Consider the following 12,056-nt stretch of genomic DNA (forward strand, 5'->3'; position numbering starts at 1 on the left):
TTCAATTTAGATATATAAATAAAAGATGATAGATTGAAAAAAATGATAATTTGAGACAGAGGAGAGAATTGCAATTGAGCAGATAAGTACTAATGTGAGTAATGTCCATGCAGGATGCCACACATTGTTACCGGCACTATGTCATGTTCATTAACAACTATTCGGATAAAATGTTTGAATTGCAATTGAAAATTTCAACTAAACACACTAAAACTTGTTATGCAGGAGATATAAGTTGGCTCACTGGTTGGGAGAGGGGAGCAATCATGGTTTTGAATCTCCCAAAGTGATATTTTTAACAAAAACTAATATTTCCCGATATAAAAAATAAAAAAAAACTTGTTACACTTTAAAAAGATGTTATATAAAGAAAAAAAATTAATTATGAAAGAAAAATTAAGCTTACTACATGTTGGAATTAATTTTTTTATTTATAAATACCAACTTCTTAAAGGAACTTTAAAAAATAATATTCTCCAAGCATGAATTTAAAATGAAATTACAAGTACTAACAAGATTCAACCTAGCTGAAAAATAATTGAATCTCTTAAGCATGTCAAACAAGGTTTAACTGTTAAGGTTTAATTGTTAACCCGTGAGTACGTAAAAAGTTTTATAGAAGAGGTAATATTCATTTTGATCTCTGTAATTTTTATCTATCTATTAAGTACTATCAACCAAGAAATACCCTTAGCTGAAAACCTAAAAATATAATTGCAGATCAAAAAGTGTAGCAACACAAAACACTCAAAAAAGTGTGTGTGCCTATACACCAAAGAAAGAAAATTTAAATAACTTTAAGAAAATAACACTCAAGTTTCTGCTTATGTATCAGTTACTAGGATTGAAAATATGAATCATTAATTCATTACTCAACAACTAGCAAATTATTTTTGGTTAACCCTTCACCAATAATGGGAAACTCTGGTGACAGATGCCATTCACCATCTACTAAGAATTTGATTTCATACCTACATAATAGTTTTTGTTTTTGAGTTAGAAGAAGGCTCCATGTTATAAAGTCAGTTCAAAAGCTTCAGAAAGTTAACAAAAAATAGTACCTTCCTGGCCTAAGCAACAATGTAGTTGAAAACCTTGTGTAAGAACCAGTATACTCAGGTGAAAGGTGCTCTCCTTGGCTCCAGCCATCAAAGGTGCCCATAACTTGCACACTCTGATGGAAAATAAAAGTTCATACAGACAATTTAGGCATTAGCAAACACATTCAATTTCTGAAACCACACTATACCATAATGTAGCATAGACATAGACTTCATGAAACAATTATTTTATATCCTAAACATTAAAAGCCAATGCTTGGTGCTGAAAATCAAATTTGTACAGATTAGTGTACTTATGTAACATTAGTATCAGTCTAGGCAAGCAAGGATGCCATATATATTTCATGGGATACATTTTCTAGAGAAATCAAATCTCACATTTGAAATAGCTTGGTGATATATTATAGGCAAAGAAGTTTTATGTGTTTATTGATCAAGCTGATTCTTATTGAACATTTGGAAGTCTAATCTTGAAGTGTTTACCTCAGCCATGCCAACCCAAAACACAGAAACCTCCTTTGATTGTGCCGCATCAACATCCTTTATTTGTTCCTTCAGTTGTTCATTTACAGCTATGTAGGCAAAAACAACACATTTGCACTGATAAGGACACAAATGGGGCAAAGTTGGCAAGAAAAGACCATTGCTGAGAAGCTTTATTAGCATATTCCACACAAACATTAACACAGTTATCCAGAACTAGGAAGTACACTTGTTAATCATATAGGGTTGGCTCTAATCATGAGTAGTAGTCAGAGCAAATACCACTATACCTTCTAATCTAGCAACAAGGTGAGAATGAATGTACTTTCCATTGATCTTCCTTGAACCTTCTGGAATACCACATTGAGCTATTTCTTCTGCTAATCTGGCCAAGGCCTACCCCAAAAGTAAACAATATCTTAGCACCCAATATGATGAAACAAATGAATTTCAGTGAGAAAAGCAAGTGTCACACATACTACAATTAACAATGCAAGCTTGCAGAGCTCAATAATTGATTGGATAGAGAATCAAACTTCAATTTATCTGTTAGATGACATTCTGTTTACTCATGATCAAATTAATTTAATTGTTGAAATATTTTATAATTTACAACAATAAGTATCTTAACATTTTCAGACACCAAATTTGATATTATATATTAAGGTTAGTTCAAAATTGTAGAAACTTCAGCAAAATTTTGAATTAATATCCTCCCATTTCATGTTTATCCACACAGTTTCTAACTAATAATAAGCTTAATAACATATGCATAAATGTTGAACAATTAAAATGCTAAAAATAACATGATTTATGCTTTTAATATCAATGGCTTGGAGTTCTTGATTTCTAACAACGAAAAGAGAATAGCACTACAGCAAGCACACTGAAGGAAGAGTATTCATAAGGTGCAACATCAGTATAAAATGGGATAGAAGTGATAAACCACCATCAAAAGTCATTTAAAATTTCAAGAGTCAATTCTCAAATCAATAGCAATCAAGATACAGACATAGTCATGAAAGGTATACTCATTCAGTTATGCAGTATGAAAACTGTTGGTCAACAAATGTCAAACAAAGAAAAGTTGGCAATATAAAAACAGCATAAAAAGTGAGAAGGTGGCTGTAAATTTTAACCTGAATTTCAAGCTCCATGACTGCAAGTTCATTTTTGAATTTTACCAATGCATCCTCCGTTACATTCAACTGTAGAGGAAAAAAGAAGTCGGTACAGGTTCTAAGTGCAAGGACCTTTGTCATTTACACATCTACATTCTATCCTCAGACTATGGCATCTAAAAATACTGGGAAAATAAATCTCCCCAAAAACTCTTTAGTGTATAATCAGAAGTCGGTATAACTTATGAGTTCAATAATAAAACCTATACAGACAAGCCCTGAACCAAAAAATAAAGAGAAGTGAATAGAAAAAAGGCTGAAAATTAGAAGGCTCGAACAACTTTTAACAAAAACATAATACAATTATGCTCAACTCATGCTGATGAGGAGAAAAAAAAACAGAAGAATATTGGAAAACAAGTCTATTCCCAAGAAACTCTCAGCATTTGTACTTCCATTTTATGGCAAACAATATCAGTCAATGATGATAGCTTTTAGTAATCAAATTCAAAATAGAATTTCAGCTCTAACCGCTTATGCAAATGGACTATTATAATTATCAAATTTTCCTGTTTATCCATTTCTTTTACCAGCAAAATAACAAAAAAATATTATCATGGCTTAAGTACCACATTGAGCTTCTTATTCTTCTGAATATGGGATTCCTAACATTGTCACCTCCTTTAAGAGACGATGTTTAAGGCGGCTTTCACTCTACAATTGACCCAATGGTAGCCCTTTTCCCTCTAATGAATTCATTCACCTATCAATATCATAATTAAGAAGATGCTACATCCAGATTGAATTGACTAAATCCATCCCATGTATTATTGGCATCCCATACATCTTCTTCCCAATGATCCATCTACAGTTTGGCACAAATACAATATATCTATATATCTATATATATATATATATATATATATGCAGATACCTGTCTTTTTAGGAACCGATTTTGCCGGTTGGCTTCACTAAGCTTCTTAGTGAGTTTTGCTCCCTGTGTGTCAGCAAGCAGTGCCATTATCTGCTCAATAAGATTTGAAACAGAAGATCTCAGTATGATTTATTAATCCAAGTTGCATACACACACAAAAAAAAAGGTATCTTCAACAAGTGTAATCACCCAGGCCAAAAACACACTAACCATTTCTTAGAATTAGAGATAATTTAAGCCCAATAAAGTAAACACGCAAAAACATGCAAATTCACCATATCAAAGTATTCCCCAAAATATTCAAACAAAAGAAGTGAAAAAGTACAATTAGTCACTACCATTGTTGTCTGTTCAAAATAACTGCACAAAATAAAGGGTGTTTAGTTTTTGGAACTTGCTGAAACTATTCCTTCAGGTTTGATTTCTGTCATTTCAGAAAGTAATAACCCAACAAACAACAAATGTGAGATCCATTTAAATAATATTCCATAGAAAAAATGCACTTGAAAATTGAAATAGTTTCTCCTTATTAGTTTTCCTCGATCCTTACATTTGCCCCAAGTCTATTTATTGTTCTGAATCCCCATGATAGGAGTATATAAATGGTGAATCACCTTTGGTTTAGGGAATATGTGATACAAGGTGGTGTTTCAGGATAAATAAAAACAGGCTAACCAGTAACCTCTCAACACACAAAAGACACTCCAAAGCCAAGTAAAGAAAAGACAGACAAAGAAAATAACACCACAGCAAATGAAGGAACTGATTCTAATTTCTTAGCCTATTTATTTTTCACTATTTTTGACATGCACATGATAAAGGTTCATCAATTCTCTATTTTAAGATTATTAAAGATAGGCCAACCTAGGTCTCTAACAAAGTGCAAATAGAATAATAGACTATCATCTAAACCCTTTTCAGATTTAGTTTTGCAGAAAAAAAAACTAAGACAAAAGTAGAGAAAAGAAGTGGTTAGTGGTTTTAACAGTGCAAACATTTTTTATGTTTCACAAGGTACATCACTGCATCAGTGGCTCCATATGCTCTCAAAAAAGAAAAAAAAAATAGCATGGTTAGGACAAAAATTTCAATTTCAGGTGTTTGAGAAGTTACAAACATTTCTGTAATCATATGGAAGTTGTGGGATTTCAGAAACACAACTATAAATTGTATTTAAAAAAATACCTGTTCACTGGTAGGTGGTTTTGCCAAAGTTTCCTCTTCCAAGTCTGTAGATGGATCCTCATCCTCAATAGAATTATCTCCATATGATGCAGATTCCTGTAAACTAATTGGCATAGAATTTGCTCTACAGATAAAAGGCCTTCTAGGATACACTGCAGTAAAAGCTTGATGGGAAGAGGCCAATCTGTGAAAGTCCCATCTTGAACTCTGGGAAGCCACATTACATGGAAGTTTCTTGGTGCTTTCCCATCCTATCGTTCTTGAAACATTTGAAAAGAATATTCCCTGTGTTTCAAGATGAGACCTACTCAAATTATAAAAGAAATATGATAATTAGTATTGGATAATTCTCAACCTCAAACATGACAATAATGTACAACAATCTAAACAATTTCAAGGTTAACTCAATACAATATATTGTGTAAGTTTACCTTGCAATACTTATTTCCATTAAGAAGAGATTGTTATTTTCCTTGTCAAAGAGAAAACAAAGCAGAACATCAGGAGTCAGGACCTATTCAAGCAGATATGTAGAATCAACAGAGTAACACCACAAAACCAAAATGTCAGGATAAATGACCTAATGGGAAAATATGAAATGTATTCCAAACGAGATGTTTCAAATTAAGTTGAATGCCGATTTCCACATTTACATCATAAACAAAAAGTTAGGAACGTTTTATGCATGACAGGTTTAGGCTTCAAAAGTGTGGGGATGCCAATTAATGCATCGCAACCATCTTATAAAATAAGGTGATACCACTTTCCATAATTATTTCCCCTTTCTTTTCCTTTGGTGATGGACAAATAGAGACCAAGATTTTCTCAGCTTGTAGTTATCAAATCATGTGAATTTAAATAAATGTTTTTTGATCACCAAGGTGTCCCAATTAAAATGTATGTGAACTAATTATCTTGACAATTAAATTCAATTATTGCAAAAATTTTAAAATATCAATAAAGTAAAGTAAGTTGTGGAGACAAGATTTATCCTCAGCATCAAGCAGCTCAATTTTACATCTATCAAGTAACAACAATGTCCCTGTCCATCAACATAACAAATTTCCTTTTCCTTCCTGGTATAGCTCATTATTCAAAATTAATTCACACTTAAATTGTCATGGCTTACTCTAGAAAAAGATCAATCATATAGGCCAGATTTTCATATTGGCCTGAAACATCTTAAAATCCAGAGATTCCTCATCAATAAGGCATAATATTGAAATCTCTAACCCCAAAAAAGAGAAGCCATAAAAATGATTTACTTTTTCTTTACTTCTTTATTTCACTTATTGCTAACTACCAAAAACACAACCCTTTTATAAAACATATCATTCCCAATCAACAGTGAACTCTAAAAGGGTGTGTCCAGCACAAAAATCATATCTCCAACACAGATTGACAAACTTCCACCATGGAAGGAGGCCCTAGTCCCCTAACATGAAGATAATCTCAACCAGCAATTGAAACTCCCATTTGGCAGAATCATCCACCAAAAGAATTTACAGTATGAGAAAGCACAAAAGCAAGTGAGGCCCACATAGCAACTACAGGATGATATTGCTCACCTTTTGCGTTGTGCTTCCATTCCAATACTTTCTTAAGACTATAGAGCATTAAACCTCCCATCAAAAGACACAATTTTTACCATGAACCTCTACTCAAAACAAGTTTTCCTGCTATAAACACAATTTCTTAATGGGAATTATGGAAACCAAATCTCTTCTGTTCTTGAATGGAGGGAGGTATTTAGAAGAACAACACAAACAAGATAGAAAAAATTCTTCTTTCATGAATCATATTGCTCACTGCAATTAGATGAGCACAAAACAGAACCAAATGTTTACTTAAAACCAAAGATGCTTTTGGTTGAGGCTGTGCATTGTTAATACTAAGCAACACCGTTTTGTCCACAAAAAAGGTTATCAACCAATAGAAACAAAAATCCAGCACAGTTGATGAGTGAATTGTAATGTAATGTAAGCACTTACACACACAGAGTGTGAAGAAGTGGAGTAGATGGTTGAAAGCCTTTCTGGTGCAGTGAAGTTGGTTCAGTTCACACCGCTAGGGTAGATGTTCACTCCTCTTTCGAGGCCAATAATGTTATATGTTAGTGTGTTTTGTCGTGAATAGTTTGGAAGTGACAACTATTATTTTTAGAAGAAGAAATGCACCAATATTCAGGCACGTGGGATTTTCAAATGAATGAGCGGTGGAGGATTCAGCTTCTTCTCACTTGGTGTACTCAAACCATACGAAAATAAGACTACAACACCAGACAACCTTTTCACTTCCTTTCCCTAATGTAAAGTGAATTTTAATTTTATATAATTCTTATTCTTATTAGGGTAAATACTCTGTTCCCGAGAGGGACATTCTCAAAAAATTGTTCCTAAACTTTGTAAATATCACATTTTTAATATAAAAAAATATAATTTATGATTTGACAATAAATATTATAATTTAATAATAAAATAATATCACAAAATTAATTATAAGATTAATTTGTTATATTTTTTATATTTAAAAATTAAATTTATATTTATTATTTTGAAGGTATCAATTTGTTGTGAATGTATGTATACATGATTTTGATGATGTCAAAAAAAAATCAAACAAGACTTATTTGCTTCAAGATTAATACAAGATTGTTTCAACAAACAAAGCTTTGATTCAATATTTCTTTAAGATCAAGCCTTGTCTCACAATGAAAGGTTTCAAGTCATCCAAGGCACATGTAATCGATTACCAATGGTTTGAAAGTTTGTAATCGATTACACATTATATGTAATTGATTACCAGAGACTCTAAACGTTGGGAAATCAAATTTTAAATGAAGAGTCACAACTGTTCAAGAAAAACAATTACCAAAGAGGATTTTCAAGGAATATCGTCAATAGTCACATCTTATCATTTGGATTTTGAATGGTCATCAAAGGCCTATATATATGTGCGACTTGGGACGAAATTGCAGAGAGTTTTCCTGAATCAAAATGTCTTATCCTCTCAAAAGAAAATGAGAGAGATTCCAAGAGAACTTCATTGTTAAATGCTCTCTCAAGAACTCTTGGGAAAACACTTGCAAATTCATTAAGAGTTCATCCATGGATCTTCATTGTAATATTCTTCTCTTGAAGAGAGAATTCTTCTTCCATTCTTCTTACTCAATGAAATTGATTAAGGGACCGAGGGTCTCTTGAGTTGTAAGGATTCTTGAACACAAGGGATGGGTTGTCCCTGTGTGGTTCAGAAGTTGTAAAGGATTTTACAAAGATAGTGGAAATCTCAAGTGGGTTGCTTGAGTACTGGACGTAGGCACGGGAAGTGGCCGAACCAGTATAAAACTATGTTTGCATTCTCTCTTCCCTTATCTTATTTATGTTGTTGCAATCAATTTGTGTCTTGCATGTTTAAAGAACATTATTAAATTGATTGTTGTTTCTTTTGCATTCTAAGATTATCCCTCTTGAGTTATTGAGGCCACAAGGTCTAACATTTGTGATGATATCACATTTTTAGAGACCAATTTAATTATTTATCTTTTTTTATAATTTTATTGTAATTTATTTTTATCATTTATATGTGTACATCCATTGATTATTTATTCATTATTTTTAAAACAAAAAGAGTAAAACATCCAAAGTAAGGAAAGTAAGTGATATCAGTCCTATCCTTAATCAAAATTGACGATTAGTATTACAATGCATTTGTGATTTGTTATGAGTTTAATTTGTATATATATGATTAATGTAAAAAATTTTACAATCAAAAATTATGATAGATATAATTTTTAAAATAATTATTATAAAAAACAAACAAATTTATTAATGCATGTCAAAAAAATTTATTGAATGAGTGAAGATCACTACATGACTTATTTACTTTGGTTATAGATGGAGTCGCACATATCTAAGTAAAAAACTTTCACACAATACGAAAATAGATATTTATCGTTCAATTCTTTTTAATGTTCACTGATGGTTCAACTTTTTTAACATTTTTGCTTTTCTTTTGATTTTCTTTTTATGTTTATCTTTCCTTAACTATCTCTTTCTTCTACTTTCCTCTTCTTTGTTCTAGGCCTTGGGATTGGCAGCCTCTGCCATGGCTCGTTGGGCCTCTGCGTCGAGGACTAACCACTCCACCTTGAATGTTGTCGCATCAAAGGCCTTGTTGTTGTTGTTCTTCTTCTTCTTCTTTTGGATGTCGACGGCGACTTCTATGACACTCTTTATCCCACACATATATGTATTAATAATAAAAAAAATAGGAATGCAGAATTAATTAAAAGTTTTAAAACATTTCAATAAAATTATTTCAAATGGTAAAATGCTCACATTCACTCTTCTAACATCATAATAGAACTTGTCCAAATAAATAATAAAATCATCTCGACTCAAAACAAGGTCATCCAAGACTTCATGCAATTAATATAGAAACATATACCCCAATGTCACATCCTATCAGAACATTGTGTTCCAGCATCCTCTAGCATGAGGTTCTCCATAGTCATCCACCTAATCATCTGCTCACATAAACACAAAGTTTGAGATCATCACAGGATCCAAACACAAATAACACCCAGGGAGTGAGTTATCACATTCCCAACTAATAGAGAGAAACAAAACAACATAGATATACATATCATATAATTTACTTAAACACAGTTCATATCATTCCACCTCTTGTTACATAACATCACATCTCAACACAACACGTCTCATTCATTTTCACATCATTCACGTAGTCAAGGATCAAATACAATATCACTCAGTCAATCAATATCAATCAATACACAACTGTTATGCAACAGATATATTAAGACTTAATCATATATGTAATGTGGTACCATGTCAATGAAGAACCTCGTCGGGCGCCTAGGAGTACATGACAAAACAAACCACACACAAGTAAGTCAGGTCACTCTTACTAGGTAAAATCATATGAAGACCAGTCAGGGTCGTGCTGTTTTGCGAAAATGCTCCAACCATGTGGGATCGACATAGGCTTAAAGGAGCACTTAAACCAAATGTATTTACCCCCAAGGCCTAGACTCCGAAGAGTTCGTTAGGGTCTCTCCCTCCTAATTTAAGTCTAACCCAGAAAACATTTTAGCACACAGATTTTATCTATGAACTGTACAAAACATACTCCTCCTCAATTGTTCTCAAAATAATTTTATCTCATCGTGCTTATGATTAAACTCATTGGTTCCTATCACAATACTCGTAGCACATTAACTCGTTGCCCTTAAAGAGTCTTATAATCGTGTAATTGTACAACTCATAGCTCACAATTCAGTGCACATAACATCTCAATGCACATATATTACAAGTCAATACATACTTAGTTTATCACATACACTTGGTCTCAAGCACAATGGTATAATCCTAATTTAACATGTTATCACACCTCATGAATCATATACACTTTACCTATGAACTATGCAATACACATAACTACTCAATTATTTTCAAAATCATTTTAACTCCTTGCGCTTTAAAGTGATTCAACTTGTCGGGTTCTCATAGTGGATCCTATCACAATACTCGTCACGCAAAAAATCGTCGCCCTTAAAAGATATTACAATTGTTTGATGTTCGTAGCTCACAACTCAATATATACAACATCTCAATACACATGTATCTCATTATTCATCACAAGTTCAATTTGTCACTTACTCACAATTTGAATCACCATTTCATAATATGAATATAACAATCTATACAAAAATACTTCTCACAGCATGGAAAGTAAAACCCATCAAACAATTCACACAATCATATTAAAATCAATGAATCAAAATCATAGGTCAAAAACACGAAAACACCAAAAGCATTCAATTTTATCGACCAATTCACATCAAGACATCCATTGGTCCGTCAAACACAACAATATTGTATTTATAATCGTAAAGGAAAATTATAATTCAACAAACATACCAAATATAAATCCCAATTTAATCCTCTAAGGATCCCTACACATGTTAATTCTAACCCCAATTGCGATAAACTCATTCATTACCTTTAAACGAGCTCACGTGTGTACTCCAACAGCGATAGCAGAATCTCTAGCGGTTCCTTGAGATTTCTCAAATTTTTTCTCTGGTTGCTCTGATAGGATTTTCAAATGTTAGAGAGAAAGAGAAGGGATTGAAATATTCATTCCATTGTCCTCGTGCGAGCAGAACTTATCTCATCACAAACATTATTTCACAAATCCCAACGGTGGGAATGTGTGAAAATATATTCTGAACCTGGTGCCTAAATTTTACGATGATCCAACGGTTAACGAGTCATAGATCATAGTTTTACTGGGATATGTTTGGGTATATGCGGGAAAAATAAAGAGCTACATTCGAGAGACATTCCCCTCACCACAGAAATTATTCTGTAAATCCCAACGGTTGGTATGTGAGAATATGAGTTTTAAACTTGGTGTTCAAATTTTATGACGATCCAACGGTTGAAGAGTCCGAGATTGTCATTTTACTGGGACAGGTTTGAGGTGTATGCGGGATAAAAGAAAAGATTTTGGGAGAGAAAGAAGGAAAAACTAAGTTGAAAGGAAGAGAAAGTGTAGAGACGTGTCATTAGTTATCTAATATGTATGTATTTATAGTTGGGATACTCGCAGCGTACTTTTTATTTTCCCTCAAACTATTATTTTAATTAATAAAATTATTTTTTCTTATTTATTTAATTATAAAACCCTCATGTTACAACTTCCACCTTGAACCAAATGCTATGGGGATTTTAGGAGAGGAAAGAAGGGTGCATATAAAGGAGGGGTTGGGGAAGTTGGTGTTGAGCATAAATGGATGTGATAAACGGAATGCATCCATTTTATCAGAAAGAGTGTTGGCTTTGGTCTCAAAATATTTGATTTTTAATTACACTTTATGTTCTTCTTCTCTTCAGTGTTTCCCGTGCACGAAGAGGAAGGGATAGAGGCTCCCGTTTTTTTTTTTTTAAAATGATTTGGATTTGTTTCTTGAATTTGGATTGCATTTTTTTTATTTGTTGGATGTTCTAGTTTAGAGTGGTACCGATTTTTCTTCGGATTTGAGAAAAGGGGATTGTCTTCTTTGATCACTCTTTGAAATTGATATACATCGATTTTTCTGCAAATTGTGTTTGAGGTTTCGTAGAAAAGAAAAGAGGAAACAAAAATTTGATCCTCCATTGTGTTGATGTTGTTGAGTGGTGTTTGGTGTTGTTTGTTAACTAATTTTTTTTTTTTGGGTGTTGAAGAAACTTGGCTGTCATG

At 32.7% G+C, this 12,056-nt stretch overlaps 1 protein-coding gene across 6 annotated transcripts; it reads right to left on the minus strand.

The window, feature by feature from the left end:
- Nucleotides 1-690: 690 nt before the first annotated feature.
- On the minus strand, nucleotides 691-7,060 carry LOC114380938 (protein PTST, chloroplastic-like). 6 transcript variants are annotated; one of them, XM_028340077.1, is made up of 10 exons: nucleotides 6,776-7,060; nucleotides 6,353-6,460; nucleotides 5,216-5,256; nucleotides 4,785-5,088; nucleotides 3,600-3,689; nucleotides 2,684-2,752; nucleotides 1,835-1,940; nucleotides 1,545-1,633; nucleotides 1,062-1,174; nucleotides 691-971 (listed from the first exon to the last, which is right to left on the minus strand). In XM_028340077.1, the coding sequence occupies exons 3-10, from the start codon at nucleotides 5,233-5,235 to the stop codon at nucleotides 869-871; spliced, it is 894 nt and encodes a 297-aa protein (XP_028195878.1). In that variant the 5' UTR covers nucleotides 5,236-5,256; nucleotides 6,353-6,460; nucleotides 6,776-7,060; the 3' UTR covers nucleotides 691-868. The 6 variants fall into 6 exon arrangements, with proteins under 6 accessions (XP_028195878.1, XP_028195874.1, XP_028195873.1 ...); XM_028340073.1 differs by having other exon boundaries at nucleotides 5,216-5,224; nucleotides 6,776-6,976; XM_028340072.1 differs by having other exon boundaries at nucleotides 5,216-5,224; nucleotides 6,353-6,463; nucleotides 6,776-6,976.
- Nucleotides 7,061-12,056: the final 4,996 nt, after the last annotated feature.

This window comes from Glycine soja, chromosome 13, assembly GCF_004193775.1.
Source record: "Glycine soja cultivar W05 chromosome 13, ASM419377v2, whole genome shotgun sequence".
NCBI lineage: Eukaryota > Viridiplantae > Streptophyta > Magnoliopsida > Fabales > Fabaceae > Glycine > Glycine soja.

Bases quoted from the DNA above. Each gene is read 5' to 3' on its own strand.
- LOC114380938 (XM_028340073.1), bottom strand. From the start codon at position 6,372: ATGGAAGCACAACGCAAAAG. The intron at 1,941-2,683 runs GTTAAAATTTAC...CTTTTGGGGTAG, and splicing joins TCATGGAGCTTGAAATTCAG to GCCTTGGCCAGATTAGCAGA. The intron at 1,175-1,544 runs GTAAACACTTCA...ATTTTCCATCAG, and splicing joins TTTGGGTTGGCATGGCTGAG to AGTGTGCAAGTTATGGGCAC.